At 42.0% G+C, this 17,171-nt stretch overlaps 1 protein-coding gene across 1 annotated transcript in view; it reads left to right on the top strand.

The window, feature by feature from the left end:
* The window catches only part of tpo (thyroid peroxidase), an 83,758-nt gene that overhangs the window by 11,065 nt on the left and 55,522 nt on the right, over positions 1–17,171 (top strand). The window contains exon 3 of the mRNA XM_041188152.1: positions 2,610–2,739. Within this exon, the coding sequence (XP_041044086.1) occupies positions 2,610–2,739 (130 nt within the window). The remainder of the gene's footprint in view (positions 1–2,609; positions 2,740–17,171) is intronic.

The following is a 17,171-nucleotide window of genomic DNA, read 5'->3' as shown; positions in this document are numbered from 1 at the left end:
ATAGTGTGGCTGTCCTCCTCTGCAGGGTGCTGGCGCTGACCACCACTGCCACTACTTCCCAAGCCAGGTTGGTGACATTGCTGCCCATACTGCGGCCAGAGCGGGGGTAGAGCAAATCCCGGCAGGCCTCCACGGCATCCAGCAGTCGCTCAAAGAACCCGTCATTGAAGTGGAGGCTGCAATCTTTTTGCCTTTGCTGGCCATGTCTTCCAGGCAGCAGTGGTCAGCTGGCGGCTTTTAAAAATGGCGGCCAGCATGATGCAACAGCAGGGTGATGGTGAGGGGGCAGATGAGATCCTGGCTGCCATGGAAACGGCGTGTTTTGCGGGAGTGAATATATAATGAGGTGGGCTCAGGGAGATACGGTGTGAAAACCCACCATTTTGATCAGCAGTTAAGACTCCATTTTACCCGCCTGCTATTGCACTTAGTGCAATTCTGGGAAAATTCTGCCCTACAACTGATCTCAGTCTTCCTTGGCTAGGGAGAGGGGGAAGAGTCTGCCTGCACTCGCACTCTTGATTATTCCTCCTGCCAAAAAGTGCACTTATTATTGTGCAAGGTGAAGGATTAAACTCGACTGTGATACATGCTTACAGTGAATAAATTGACTAATATTCACAATAAAGGGATATGATTTGAATTTGAGAGCTTTGCAGGTGGGCTTCCTTGATCCATTGTCTTCCTCCCAGTTCACTTTGACACCACTAGTGGCTTCAGTTGAGGATGGGAGAAAGTGGCAGAGAGAAAATATTTCATATAACTTTCAACAAAATAAGTGCTTGTATGTTATCATTACAAACCTGAGGCAAAGTTTAGCAATTAATGCATTGAAAAATTGAATTAACTACACAGGAAGCATTAAAGTGGAAATCTTGACAAGGGCTTAGTCAAGGATAAGCATAAATGACATTTGCAGGCCTAATATTAGCAAAGTGGTTGGAACAAGGGATGACATAGAGTTTATATTAGGAAAGGTCTTGTACCTGATTATCAAGGCTCTGAAATAACAATTCAAAAAAAATGAACAAATGCTTGGGCAAACAAATGAAGACTGTGGTGCCAATAATTGGAATATGTACACCTTACTATAACTGCCAAGATATGCCCACCTTGAACCTCTAGTGTGTATTGGAGTCACATATAGGCCAGAATGGCAGGTTTCCTTTCTACCAGTGTACCAGGTGGGTGTTTATGATAATCCAACATCTTCACTATTACTTGTGTTGGTACCAGCTTTTCACTTCCAGATTTTTTGAAAACTGAATTCAAATTCTCAAACTGCCATGGTATTACATTACCATACCCAATTATGGTGTACCTCCTTTCCAATGAAATCAGCTAGTTTGATATCAGCTAATTACTGATCCTCAAATTACCTTGAGTTTTATCTTATTCTTTTCCAATTTGGTGATGTTGTACAATACAAAACTTTTCCATTTAACAAGGCTTCTCAATCTAAGAAAAAGCCTTTTTTAATAAGGAGTGCCTTCTCCTTTTTTGAAAAGCTGCTTGACGAAAGGGAGAACATTCATGGGTTTGTTCCAAGTGATATCATGCTTAAATAACACTGATGCATTTTGGCATGTCATATGTGTAACTTAAGTAGATACTGCCAAACTTAAGACAGTGTCACTTCAGCAGGACACCATAAAGTTCTTGCATGTTCAACGTAGAGAATTTATGTTCACAGCTTACAGTATTTGAACCACAAGTAACTTCAACAACTTAATCATGAGTCTTGAAGCTATGAACTACTTGCACAGGTTGAGGTATAGTGAACTTTCTAATTGGGTGTTGTGTGGTTATAATATTATGAATGAAAAAGATGAAGTTCTTTGATTTTTTTTTTGGTGAATTATTACTTTATTTAAATTTTATCATTTTAATTATTCAAGCTGTTTTCAATGCAGGATAATGAAGTAATGGCTTCCTATGTAAAACTCTGAAATTACCATGTGATTATAATTGTGAATTAATACTGGAAAATCCTTCCCCAGTCTATATAAACTTTGTTGTTATCAATAAGCAGATGATAAGCAGAGAGAATGCCTGGGATGTTTATGGTGGTGGGGCCTGGATTAGCGAGTGAGAATGGTGAAAAATTATTCTTGATTATATCTGGTAATTTTGCCATTAGGTCAGAATGCTAGTTATCGCAGGGTACACCATGTCAATCAGACTTGTAGTATTGCTGGCACGAATCAGGAATTAGGCATTTGTTAAAAAGAGCAAAAGGGATGGCAGAGTATTGTCAGCACAAAAGTACTTGGCAGATATATAATAATGATTTTAAAAGTTGGGAAAGATCTCCCACCACTTGTAGCCCAGAACAGCTCCATTAACTCACAGCGATGCTGACACTCAACTAGCTTATAGCGACTGAGCCAGAAAATTTACTATGGGCTGAATACACAGTTGCACCACTCTCTCTGCAACATTTCTATTCTAAGTGAAAACATTTACAATGCAGTTTAGTGGCTGGAACAAGGAACACTGAGGCTACCTTCATAAATAACCAGGAGTTCTTTGAGAATAAATCATTTGATTGCATTAAAAATGACTTGGATCCTCACAATTTAGTCAGGGTTTTCTGCATTCTCTTTTAGAAATAATCCCAGGTGGGGAACATCAAATACTGCTCTTGCACGATGGCTTCCTCCAGATTATGAGGATGGATTCAGTCAACCTAAAGGATGGAATCCTGGACGCTTGTACAGAGGTTTTAAGTTACCCCTTGTAAGTACTGTACTGTTTAACAAGCTCTTCACTTGGCTCAGAAAAGACTGATCAAGAAATAAAAACATATTCCTTTTATAAGAGCAGTGTTCTGTTCTTTGGGATGATGCCTAAATTGTAAAGTATCACATTCACTGATATACCCAGCATTACCTAAAATGGAGGTCGCCTCTACATATGTTGTAATTTTTAAGTTAGTACAAACATGAAGTATTAGACAATAACATTTTTGGACAGAAGTTTCTAAATAGTGAACACTTAAAATAGTGTTTTTGAAAGCGTGCAAGAGGAGGACCCTGAGACAGGCAGTCCGCAGCACATAGAATAGAGCAGACCTGTGTGAGAAGGGCAGCGGTGGCAGGAGATAGAAAATGGCAGCAGAGAGCCCCTTAAACCTGTTTCTACCTGTCAGAACTGAAGTCAAAGGAAAACATGCAGGCGATTGGTGGGTATTTCTTCTGTGTCTCTTTTGATTGGCCAAGTGGTTTAACTCAGGGGACATTATTACAGCTGAAGTGTGCAGTTAAGAAATTCACTTTTAAAACATTTAACATTCAAATTAATTAATTAACTAGAATGGAGATGGCTGGGCAGACGATGTGTTGTAGCTGTAGCATGTGGGGGCTGGTGGACACCGGTGCGATCCACGGTGACCACATCTGCAGCAGGCGTTGGCTGCTCGAGGAACTTTATCTCAGAGTTGATGAGCTGGAATCTGAGCTGTGGACACTGCGACATAAGGGGGAGGGCGAGAGTTACCTGGACCCTGTGTTTTAGGAGACAATCACACCCCTTAGATTAATAATGTCAAATTTGGACCTTGGGCAGGGACAGGAAGGTGTGACTGTGAGTAGGGCAGGTATGGGGATCCAGGGTTTAGCTTTTGAGGAGCCCCAGCCAGTGCCCTTGTCCAATAGGTACGAGGTTCTTGCTCCCGGTGCGGACGAGGGCACAGACTGCAGGGAGGATGAGTGAACTGACCATAGCACCATTGTACAGAGCGCTATTCAAGTGGAGGGAGAAAAGAGAAATGTAGTAGTAATAGGGGATAGCATAGTTAAGGGAATAGCTACTGTTCTTTGCAGAAAAGATGGAGTCCCAAAGGCTGTCTTGCCTACTTGGTGCCAAGGTTAAGGACATATCTTCTGTCCTAGAGAGAATTTGAAGTGGGAGGGGAAGGATCCAGTTGTCGTGGTGATTGTAGGGACCAACGACATAGGCAGGACCAGGAAAGAGGTTCTGCTGAGGGACTATGAGCAGTTTGGGGCTAAATTAAAAAGCAAAGCCACAAAAGTAATAACCTCTGGATTACTACCTGCATCACGTGAAAATTGGTATAGGGTAAATGAGATTAGAGAGGTAAATGCATAGCTCAAAGGTTGGTGTGGGAGAAATGGGTTCCAATGCGTGGGCAATGGCACTAGTACTGGGGAAGGAGAGAGTTGTTCCATTGGATAGGCTTCGTTTGAACCATGCTGGGATCAGTGTCCTGGTGAATTGTATAACTAGGCTTGTAGATAGAACTTTAAACTAATTAGTGGGTTGGTTGGGCGGGGTGGGGGGGGGGTGGTGGTGCAGGGTTCAATTGAAGGGAAGTTTAAAAAATCAAAAAGAAATGAGAGAGCAGAGGTGCAGGGTAGTGAAGAGACGAATGATAATCAAAGCGTGACAGGAAGGGGCAGAAAATATAAGCAGAAGAGTGCAGCAGAAATTAGAACCTGAAAGAGTAACAATGGTAAAAAGCCAAAGCTTAAGGCTCTTTATCTGAATGCACGCAACATTTGTAACAAGGTGGATGAGCTGATGGCATAAATAGGAATAAATGAATATGACTTGATAGCTATTACAGAGACATGGTTGCAGGGTGACCAAGACTGGGAACTCAATATTCAAAGGTATTCGACGTTTCCGAAAAATAGGCAAAAAGTAAAAGGAGGTGGGGTAGCTTTGTTAATAAAGTAAGGTATCAGTGCAGTGGTGAGTAGTGATGTCGATGCAATAGATTGTGATGTGGAATCAGTTGGAAATAAGGAACAACAAGGGGAAGAAGTCACAGGTGGGAGTCATCTATAGGCCCCCGAAGAATTGCCTCATTGTAGGACAAAGTATAAATTGGGAAATAATGGAGGCATGTAAAACGGATGCTACAATTGTCATGAGTGATTTTAATCTGCATATTGACTGGACAAATCAGATTGGCAGGGGTAACATGGAAGACGAATTTGTGGTGTGCATCAGGGATTGTTTCTTAGAGCAATACTTTGTAGAACCTACCTGGGAACAGGCTATTTTAGATCTAGTAGTGTGTAATGAGGTAGGATTAATAAGAGATATCGTAGTTAAGGATCCTCTAGGAGGTAGTGATCACAACATGGTAGAGTTTCAAATTCAGTTTGGGGATGAGCAACTCGTGTCTCAAACCAGGGTCCTCAACTTAAATAAGGGCAATTACACAGGTATGAAGAAAGAGTTGTCTAAAGTGGGCTGGGAAAATAGACAAGGGGAAGGTCAGTGGATGAGCAGTGGCAGACACTTAAGCAGATATTTCATAACATAAGAACTTAAAAAAATAGGAGCAGAAGTAGGCCATTAGGTTGGTGAGGCCGCACCTGGAGTACTGTGTACAGTTTTTGGTCCCCGTATTTAAGGGATACACTGGCACTGGAGACAGTTCAAAAGAGATTCACTAGGCTGATTGCTGAGGTGAAGACGGTTGACTTATCAAGAACGACTAATGGTTAGGCCTTTATTCATTAAAGTTTAGAAGAATGAGGGGTGATCTTATTGAAACATCCAAGATGTTGAGAAGGTGGGGGAATCTTGAACTAGGGGACATAGTTACAGAATAAGGGGGCACTCACTTAAAACTGAGGTGTGAAGAAATTTCTTCTCTCAGAGGGTAGTGAATATCTGGAATTCTCTACCACAGAGGGTTGTGGAGGTTAGATCACTGAAAGTATTTAAAAGGAGGTAGATAGATTTTTGAAATAGCGGAGAGTTGAGGGTTATGAGGAGCTGGCACAAAAGAGGAGTTGAGGCCTGGGCCAGATCAGCCATGATCTTATTGAATGGAGGGGCAGGCTTGAGGGGCTGAATAGCCTATTCCTGCTCCTTGTTATTATGTTCTTATGCTTGGTTGATTTCAAATGGTTACAGACTACAACTTCATTTTTGATTCAAAAGCCAATGTGAAAGGCTAAGTCCAGGAACTTGGGATGATACCCACGGTTGAAGAGATTAAAAGATAAAGGAGGGAGTTGTTTAGGTGATACCAATGTTGTTACTTATTGGGCAACATTTTCCCCCCAATGGGGGGGGGTGGGGGTTTTGCGGGAGTGGGCATCGGCGGGCACCCCCAATTGGGAGCGCACCGACATTTTTTGTGAGTGGGCCAATTAAGGCCCGCCCAGTTCTGCCCGACATCATCCTGCGTCATTTTATGTGTCGGTGAGTAGGCCCCACCCCCGCTCGCCGACGGGAAAATTCTTCCCATTGTCTTTGAAGGATCTTAATGAAAATCTTGATGAAGCCATTCAGTCTTTGCAAGGAAGTTATAAACACTGAGGTCTTGCTATTGGTTACATTTGGAAATGATAATCAGTGCAAGGTGTATTACAGGGGAAGACTTTTGAGATTAAGGAGTAAACTTGATCATTTGGAGTTTGGTGCTGTTTCATACATTTGGGATTCAAAAAGTGTAAAAAGAAATCAACTCAGAGTATTGAAGAAGGTAGCCCAGGACTCAGTATTTAAATGGTTAAAATGCTTTTAGCAAAGATTAAATTTGAGCGTTGAGTGAATGGGCAGAGACAACCTTTGAAAAATGGTGACATGTATGACCTTTTAATTCTAGTGACCATGGTAACCTAGGGTTTTACATAAGACATAAAGGGCAAGTTCTGTAGGTTATATCTGAAATAATTCAAAAACTGAAAGAAAAGAATCTTTCTGGAGTGTACTAAAAATTTGATGTAGGCAATTTTTCTGCTTTATTAGTTTCTCAACTGATCTTTACTGTCAAACATACTATGTGCTAGGCATTTCATTTATATCAATAAAACAATAGATTTCTATTTCTTATATTTGCAATTTGTTCAAAGGGCTGTGATTTATTTGGCCAGTTTAATTTACAAGACTTCTAACAATAAGAAGGCAAAAGCCTATGATTTTATGGCTTTTAGTCATAAAATATAGTTGAATTGACATTGACAACTTAACTTAGCTAATCTACACAATTATTACAGCTTCTGCAAAAGGCCATTGTCCTTATCAACAGTTGCCATGGCTAATTTCTTAAACTGTTCTAACAGCACACAGGGATAATTACTTATTACTCTTGTCAGCAGAGAAAAATTACCAATAGAAAAATATATTAAAGGAAGCTAAGTGAAATAGTTGACTTGCTGTTCTATTATTACTGCCATGGGGAAATCACTGCCCCAGATACAGTGAGGGGATTTTTAAATATAAAAATAATACAGGAAATATTTATGTTTTTGCCAATACTGACAGCAAACAAAGTATGAATGTTGTTTCTGTTCTAACTTGAAAAATTGCATTATCAAATCAGCAATCAAATGAGCATTCAGCAGTACTTGTAAACTGTCTGCTTGGCTCTTACAGGAAAGACTATTAACATTTTGCAGATGGTATCCAAATTTTATTATTCTACATTAAAATTTGTACTTTGGCTGGGGTACTAATTTGTAAATTAACACACCAAGCCATTTATAACACCTTACGCTTCTTCACATAAAAATCAATTTAGGGTGACTGCTGTGATTGTACATCGGAGGTACATCACAATTTATATGAAGAATTTTTGTTTTGCCATTCAAGAGATTTTTAAGTTACTTTCTGATTTACCTTGGGATGAACTTAGGTGTTCAGCATTTCCAGTGGGAGCTATGTGTCATAGAATCATAGAAGATAAAACTATTACCTGACAGACAATCCATCTCTCACTCCACACTTTCTATCATCCTTCTGTCATCATAATCTTTCATGTCTTGCTTTAATGGATACTACTCATGATTATCTGAATCATAGAATGGTTATAACACAGGAGGCCATTCAAACAAGCAGGCTCTGTGCAAGAGTAAATCACTCCCTCTCCCCCTTCTTTTTCCCTGCAGCCTTGCAAATATTTTTATCTTCAGAAAATTATCCAATTTACTTTGAAGGCCTTGATTGAATTTGCCTTCACCATACCCTCAGTGCATTACAGATCCTAACCATTGCATCAAAAGATTTCTCCTCATTCCACCATTGTTTATTTTACCAATAACCTTAAATCAGTATCCTCTGGTGCTTGAACTTTCTGCCAACAGGAACAGTTTCTCCTTATCTACTCTGTCCAGGTCCCTCATAATTTTGAACACATCAATCAAATTTCCTGTTAATCTTCTATTCTCCAAGGAGAACAGCCTGAGTTTCTCCTATCTCCTATCAAGTCACGTAACTGAAGACCTTCTTTTCTGAAACCATGGCCCAGATCTTCTGGTCTCCAGATGGTTGTAGCCTGGAGGAATCTCAGAATATGCTCTGGGGGCCCCTTGGAAGTCCCAACACAAGGACTCCATGGGAGTAGCCCAGGAAGTTGCAAATTCCAATGAGCAATTCCCCTACATCTGGAACCCTCCTATAAAGTCTCCAACTCTGAGTTAGAGTTGGAGACTTTGAGCAATTCTGGCTCACTTACCCAGATACTTACCTAGGAAATGCTGGACAGGAAAAAATCCATGGGCAATATTTTCCCCGTTGTGGGGGATGTGTGGGAGCAGGCATGGGTGGGCGGGTTCCCAATCCCCGCCATTTTACGCAGATGGGTCAATTAAGGTGATGTCTGCCAGGAAGCGCTATGCGCTTCCTGTGCTGTCAGGGGGATTCCTTGAGCTGGGAGTAATCTATTTTTGCGCATGCGTAAGAGCGCATAGATCTCCCTGAGGCAAAGTGCTGCCTCAGGGAGATCGGCTCAGATTTGAAACATTAAATAAAGATGAGAAAAAAATTACTGCACCTCCACTCATGTGCAATTGTCACATGAGGTGGGACAAGTCAATTTCTTTAATTTAGAGATTTTATAAAAATTTTAATAACCTCATGAAACCTCATTCCACCCGTGGATGAGGTTTCATGTTTTATCTGAAGTCCGCCTGGGCTCCCAGCCTACCTGCCAACCTTAAGGTTGGACGGGCAGGTCCATTAATCATGTTAATTACTTTTTTAATGGCCTTAATAGGCCTTTCAGAGTTCAGCAGACAGGCATCTGAATCGGCTGTGCGCCCACCAAACTGAAAATCTAAATAATGCGGAGTGACATCGAGACGCTTGCCCGATGTCACCCAGAGTAATTTTACACGGTGGTGAGTGGGACCCGCCGCCCACTTGCCAACCGGAAGATACAGCCCTATATCTAACCCCTGGGTACCTATACAAATGACCGCCTGATGGTCCAATCCCCCTCACCCTCTGACTCCCCCCGACCTTTTGACTACACATGACTCTCTGACTGCCCCCAACCCTCCGACTCCCCCTGACCTACCTCTTTCCCCCAGCCCAGCCTGACCTGACCTCACCAACCTATCCGCCCTGATACCCTACCCACCCTGCCATCCTACCCAGCTGGCACCCTGCCATCCTACCCACCCAACCCACTTACCTCACTCACACCCATCCAATAACATAGTGAAAAGCTCTTTAAATGTACCAAATGCTTTTCACTGTGTTAGTGAATGAAGAATTATCAAAATACGGCAGCTAGTGCCGTATAAAGGGGCTGTGGCTTGGCTGCCCCAGCAAACCTGCCCTACTAAGTAATACTCTCAGAACGGGAATGCTCCACATTTCCCGGGGGTCTGGGCCTGAAATTACCCCCAGAAATGTGGATCTCCAGGAGTGGAGTGGCAATCTGACGGTGATTTTGCCACTCCTCAAATATTTGGCCCCATTCTACTAAGTCTTTTCTACACCCTGCCCAATACCTTCACGTCCTTCTTAAAGTGTAAAGTGTTGCAGACAATAAGACAGTTTAGGCCAAATCAGTGCTATATTAAGGTTCACTATGGCTGCCTTACTTTTGTACTCGTTGCCACTTTTGATAAGCCCCAGGTTTCCATCTGCGTTTTTAACTGCTCTCTCAACCTGCCCTGCTGTCTTTAATGATTTGTATATATATACTCCCTGGTCCCTCTGCTCAAGCCACCACCCCCACCTCTCCCTCTACCCCCGCCCCGGCCTTTAGACTTGCACCTTTTAATTTTTATAGCCTCTCATCTTTTTTCCTACCAAAATATATTATTTCACACTGCTGTGCATTAAATTTAATCTGTCATATGTCTGCCATGTCCTCTTGAAGCCTATCATTATCCTCATTGTTCACAATACTTTCAAGCTTTGTGTCATCTCCAAATTTTGAAATTGTGCCCTGTACACCCATGCCTAAGTCATCAATATGGATCAAGAAAAGCAGTGGTCCTAATACCGACAGCTGGGAAAACATACTATGTAGATTCCTCAAGTGCAGAAGCAACTGTTCACCACTGCTCGTTGTTTCCTGTTATTCAGCCAACTTCCTACCCATGCTGCCACTGTCCTTTTTATTCCATGTGCTTTAACTTTGCTGACAAACCTGTTATGTGGTACTTTATCAAACACCTTTTGGAAGTCCATGTACACCACATTCACCATATTACCCTAACTAAAACTCTCTGTTACCTCATAGAAAACCTCAAGCAGGTTAGTTAAACATGATTTGCCCTTAACAAATCCATGATGGCTTTCCTTAATTATTCCATAATTGTCCAAGTGATTGTTAATTTTGTCCAAGATTATCATTTCTAAAAGCTTTTCCAACACTCAAGTTTAAATTGACTGGCCTGTAGTTGCTGGGCTTATCCTTACTGTTGCAACCACCTTCACTTTCACCATGATTTTGGAAGCATCTTCTTCTTTAACAAATACGTATAGAAAGTACCTATTTAGTACAAAGAACAAAGAACAAAGTACAACACAGGAACAGGCCCTTCAGCCCTCCAAGCCTGCGCCGACCATATTGCCTGTCAACTAAAACATTTTGCAGTACCTCAACTGTGCCCCCTGCCTCCATACATAAATCCCGGCTTTGGTCCCTAATTGAACTTTTCCCTCCTTTTACCACCCTTTTACTATTTATATGCCTATTGAAGACTTCTGGATTCCCTTTTATGTTAGCTGCCAGTCTCTTCTCATACTCTTCCCTTTGCCCCTCTGATTTTTTATTTCACCTCCCCTCTGAACTTTCAATATTTGGCCTGGTTCTCACTTACCTTTACCAACCTGAAATCTGTCATATGCCACCGTTTTTCAACTTCATCTTACTCTTGACGTCTTTCAATATCCAGGGAGCACTGGGTTTGTTTCCCCAACCTTTCACACTCATGGGAATGTACCTCAACTATACCCATATTATCTCCATTCTAAAGGCAGTCCATTATTTTACTATAGTTTTGCCTGCCAATCTTTGATTCCAATTTACCTGGGCCACTTCAGTTCTCAACCCTTTGAAATTGGCCCTCCCCTATGTTTTTTTACTCTAGATTGCTTCTTGTCATTTCCCATAGCTAACCTAAACCTATTGATACTACGATCATTGCCCCCTAAATGTTCCCCTACTGACACTTGATCCACTTGACCCTCAGAAGATTCATTTGACCCCTCAGTAGCAAATCAAACAATGCCTCTTTGTTCAATGGAACATACTGATCTGGAAAATTCTACTAAACAGATTTTAGCAACTGTTTCCCCTCTCTTTCTTTACACTGTTGCTATCTCAGTCTATATTAGGATAGTTAAAGTCCTCAACTGTAATTACTCTATAGTTTTTAGACCTCTTTGTAAATTTGTTCCTCTATATCTTTTCTATGAGTTGCTGGCCTATAGAATACACACAGCAATGTAATGGTACCTCTACTGTTTCTTAGCTCTAACCAAAAAGATTCTGTCCTTGAGCCCCTGGGATATCCTTCCTCTCCAGCACTTTAATATACTTTTTCGTCAATGCTGCTACCATGTTAACTTTTCTTCCCTTTCTTTCCTGAGTACTTCGACCTGCATTTTCGCTCCTGAGTCAGGAGTGCAGAGTCAATACGTTTCATGGCTTCGCAACCCTGACCTGGGAGGAAGTGGCCCAGAAGGATGGACTTTTGTCCCAGAGTGACAGGGCTCCCTGGGATTCAGGCTGGGCGACCCCGGAACAAGAGTGGAGGATGCTGGGTGAGGAGGTGGGCTGGGTAGAAGCCCTTCTTCGTGCACTGGCAATGTATTAAAGTTAAAAAAACACAGAAAAGTATAATACAGCCCTCCAGCCCTCAACCCTCACACTCCCTCATCTCTCACACACTCCCTATGCCCCATCAATGCCAACCCATGCCAACTCATGCCCTCCATACCAACCTATTCCCCTCTTCACAACCCTCATGTCTCCTCATATCTTCCATGCCAACCGATAACCCCCACTCAGCGTATGGCCTTAATAGTTCTCTATGCCAACTTAGTGCAAACTCATGCCAACCCATGATACCCCCCTCCCCATAACCCTTTGCCCTTACAACAGCTATGCCAACTCACACTGTATCCACCATCGGCAGGCATCAGAACCCAGGCTGAGATTAAATAAAATAACATTGCACCTGTCCACTGCAGGCGTTACTTTAAAAAACCCTCTCATTTATAAAAACCTATTAACTTCATTTACGTTCCTTCAATTACATTATCCCTTATGAACATATCATTCAATTCAATAGTTCCTTATAAAAGTAAGCATTGGAATGCATTGTCTCACTTCAAAGAGCCTATAACCACTGGGAGCTGTCAAGCAAACTGTGAAATGGCAGCCAACCTACCGTGATAATGGACAATTGTGAAATCAGTCATGCAGCACTAATCCAGTAATGGTAACCCTAAGGCTTATGTCAACAGACAGAATGAAATAGTAAGAAATCTTTTGATCAACACTCCAGTTTTTTCAAAGAGTTAAAGGGTGGGATTTTTAAATGCCTTGACAGCTCCCTTCGGTAGTTCATCTTGACGTTTTTGACATTTGACAGTGCCAATGTGCTTGACAATGAGTTGATGCACTTTTTTAACACATTTATGCTGAATTTTAGCAATCCCAAGGAACACCTGGCCTCTCTCAAAGGGCACGTGACCTCCCCCAAAAGTGTCCCAGGACCATATCCAAAGGGGTAGCTTATCTCTCCCCCTAAGAGTACTCTGCTATCCAAACAAAGTTCAGAACTGCCCCAACCAGGTCTAATATGCACACGTCGGGTATCTGACACCTCTCACACCAAATTCACATGAGTGAAGGCAGCCGCTTATTTCCATTGGCAGCAGCCTCCACAAAATGCACATGTGCAAGTCCCAACCTGGGCTCATTCCCTCCCCCAAAAACATGGTAGGTGCCATGTTCTGGGATGGGCCTTCTGGATTCAGGCCTCTTCTGCCATTTTCGCAATGATGGAGAGGCTCTGTTGTTGTGAAATTTGTATCCAGGAATATTTGGTACCTGCTCCCGCCTTTTTTTGTGCCTGGTCTCCATTATCGGCACAACATCATGTTCCCACTTGGCTATCTGCACTTGCAGATTACGAACCTGAGCTACCATACTCTGTGCATTCACATACATGAACCTAGTTTAGGTCTTTTTGTATTCTGTCTTACTCTGACCCCACCTAATTTCTTATTCTAGTGTTATCTGTCTCTCCCAATTATTTGTGTACCTTGATTTTCCTTGCAAATATTGCCTCCTGGTTCCCACCCCGTTGCCAAGTCAGTTTAAACTCTCCCCAGTATCACTAACAAACTATCGGAAGTAAAGCATCCAATGATTAATAGACTTATCACTGAAATACATTGAGCAGCTCTTTACCACTTGCCCAATCTTAACGGTTCTATCACCAAAAAGTTGCAGGAAAGCAATCAAAGGCTTTGCTATTTTTACTGAACTTCCTAGAACAATGTTCTCCTCATTGCAGCACGTTGGTTCCAGTACAAGAATGTGCCAATGGGTATTGATGCCTAAAGGTCACATTTACTTAATAGTGCAAAACATTTGCACGTCTGCGAGTGAGCAACCTTCGGAGTCTCTGCACCCAAATGAGCAACAGAATATTAGTGATGCAGAATACTATAAAATGCTACCTGGCACTCTGAGTTTCAGTATATGACTTAATATAGGCATTGACCACAAGGTATTTTAGAGATCGCATTAAAGCTGTAAAACTGGATACAGTTCCCTCATACCTATCAGGTTTAATATCTCCACCAGGCCAATTCTGTTCAATTATGTCAGCAGCATTCATAAGTTAAGTAGTTAGGTATAGTGAAATTAAAGGAAAACTTTATTATTTGTAAAGTACTTTTAAATGTAAGGAATTTTAACCCCCATGAACTGATGGGTTGGGAGCAGGTGAGAGATTAATTTTTTAAAAATTTTGATCAGGATCGCAGTCCAACTTCAATGTGTCCACTTCAAGTTTAACAGAAGCACATTTAGATGCCAGCAGGAAATCTGCTCGGCAAAGTCAAGGATTTAATTATGACAGGCAGTCAGGTAGTTATTGAAGCAATTAACCTCATTAGGAGATGGTAGTAATGTCTTTGCAAATTGCTTTTACTTTGCACCAAAATAACCATTAACAGCCCAAGTTTCCTATAGCTCAGGTATAGCTGCAGTGACTAGTGGGGTACCGCAGGGATCGGTGCTGTGACCCCAGCTATTCACAATATATATTAATGATTTAGACGAGGGAGCTAAATGTAATATCTCCAGATTTACAGATGACACAAAGCTGGATGGGAGGGTGAGCTGTGAGCAGGATGCAGAGATGCTTCAGGCTGATTTGGACAAGCTGACTGAGTGGCAAATGCATGGCAGATGCAGTATAATGTGGATAAATGTGAGGTTATCCACTTCGGTAGCAAAAACAGGAAGGCAGATTATTACCTGAATGGCTATAAATTGAGAGAGGGGAATGTGCAACGAGACTTGGGTGTCCTCATACACCAGTCATTGAAGGTAAGCATGTAGGCGGTAAAGAAGGCAATTGGTATGTTGGCCTTCATAGCGAGAGGATTCAAGCACAGGAGCAAGGATGTCTTGCTGCAATTATACAGGGCCTTGGTGAGACCACACTTGGAATATTGTGTGCAGTTTTGGTCTCCTTATCTGAGGAAGGGTGTACTTGCTATAGAGGGAGTGCAACGAAGGTTTACCAGACTGATTCCTGGGATGGCGCGACTGACATATGAGGAGAGATTGAGTCGGTTAGGATTATATTCACTGGAGTTCAGAAGAATGAGGGGGGATGTCACAGAAACCAATAAAATTCTAACAGGACTAGACAGGGTAGATGCAGGAAGGATTTACCGATGGTGGGGGAGTCCAGAAACAGGAGTCACAATCTGAGGATACGGGGTTGACCATTTAGGACTGAGATGAGGAGAAATTTCTTCACCCAGAGAGTGGTGAGCCTGTGGAATTTGTTACCACAGAAAGTAGTTGAGGCCAAAACATTGTATGTTTTCAAGAAGGAGTTAGATATAGCTCTTAGGGCGAAAGGGATCAAAGGATATGGGGAGAAAGCGGGAGCAGGCTATTGAGTTGGATGATCAGCCATAATCATAATGAATGGCTGAGTAGGCATGAAGAGCCGAATGGCCTACTCCGGCTTCTATTTTCTATGTTTCTATGTAACTGTCCAAGGAAACAGAGGCAAAATAGATCAAGCATTGAGGTGGGTATTTAAACTTGTCATTCTCCCATCTGAATAATTTATTGCAACTGATGTCTCAGTTTCCGTGGCTCATATTTGGCAGAGTAGACCAACTTTCTTACAACGTTGGAGGCTTTCAATCTGACAAGATATGGATTAGTGACGTTTGACAGAATATCTGTCCATGGTCGTGATGATTTGATGTGGTGGGACATGAGAGGGGGGAAAGGAAGAGGGACCAAGTTTATAGGGTTTACAACAGACACTCATGTTCCTTAACCCCTCAGAATAGCAGAGCTTCTGCAGGCTGAGGTTGTTATGTCAGGTAATGGCAGGTGTCTGCAGGGAGAGCTGCTCTCTGCTGGATGCATTACCAATAGTTTTGACTTTGACCACTGCCCTCAACTCTTTTGCCTCCTAACCCTACCTGAATGCTACCAGAAACATATCTAGGGTCTCCCAGTAGGTTGCACATAAAAGCCTAAAACAGGTCACTGATGTTTCTTTCCCCAGAAAATTACATAAGTTTCCCTGTGTTGAATTTTCCCCTCCGGTTCAGTGGATACTCAGTTCCACCCCTCTGAGTGGATTGAGGGTGCCACACACATGTAATACAAGCACTACCATGGCAACCAGGTGGTTTTATAAACACAAAGTACATTTGTCCACCCATGCACAGCTACTGACAAATCAATCAGAGATTATACATAGCTGACATGAAACATTCATGCTATAACATTCTGACCCAGCGCTTCCAGGGTCACTGATGCTTTTTTTCTCCAGGAAATTTTAAAATGTCCAATTTTCCTTTTAGCTTCATATTCTTGATAACACATCTGTGAAAAGATTTTCTCCACCAGCAACGTGTATAATCCGTAGACTAAATGGTTGCAATAATAGACTCCACCTGAAAAGCCTTGCACTTTTGTCTTGAAATTTGCCCAAAACTTCAAAGGATTATGGTCTGTAAAAATGATTGTTTCTGTTGAATTATTTGCAACATAAATTTCAAAATGCTACAATGCTAGCACTAAACCCAAGGTCTCTTTTTTGATCATTGAGTATCTTCTCTGCTGTACATTCAGCTTCCGTGAAAAATGCCTGATCAACTTTTCAATTCCAGTGGCAGCTTCTTCTAAAAGTATAGCCCCACTGCCTATATCGCTTGCATTAGTGATGAACTCAGCACCAGGACATCACTGCAGGAGTTCCTCAGGTTAGTGTCCTCGGCCCAACCATCTTCAGCTGCTTATCAATGAGCTGCTCCATCATAAGGTCAGAAGTGGGGATGTTCGCTGATGATTGCACAATGTTCAACACCATTCTTGACTCCTCAGATACTGAAGAAATCCATGTCTAAATGCAGCAAGACCTGAACAATACCCAGGCTTTGGCTGACAAGTGGCAAGTAACATTCACACCACACAAGTGTCAGGCAATGACCATCTCCAACAAGAGAGAATCCCTTGATGTTCAATGGCTTTACCATTACTGAAGCCCCCAATATCAACATCCTGGAAATTACCATTGACCAAAAACTGAACTGGACTAGCCATATAAATACTATGGCTACAAGAGCAGATCAGAGGCTAGAAATCGTGCGATGAGTAACTCACCTCCTGACTCCCCAAAGTCTATCCACCATCTACAAGGCACAAGTCAGGAATGTGATGGAAT

This window comes from Carcharodon carcharias, chromosome 5, assembly GCF_017639515.1.
Source record: "Carcharodon carcharias isolate sCarCar2 chromosome 5, sCarCar2.pri, whole genome shotgun sequence".
Taxonomy (NCBI): Eukaryota; Metazoa; Chordata; class Chondrichthyes; order Lamniformes; family Lamnidae; genus Carcharodon; species Carcharodon carcharias.
The sequence above is the reverse complement of the archived record's forward strand: the minus strand, read 5'-3'. Positions and strand labels throughout refer to the sequence as shown.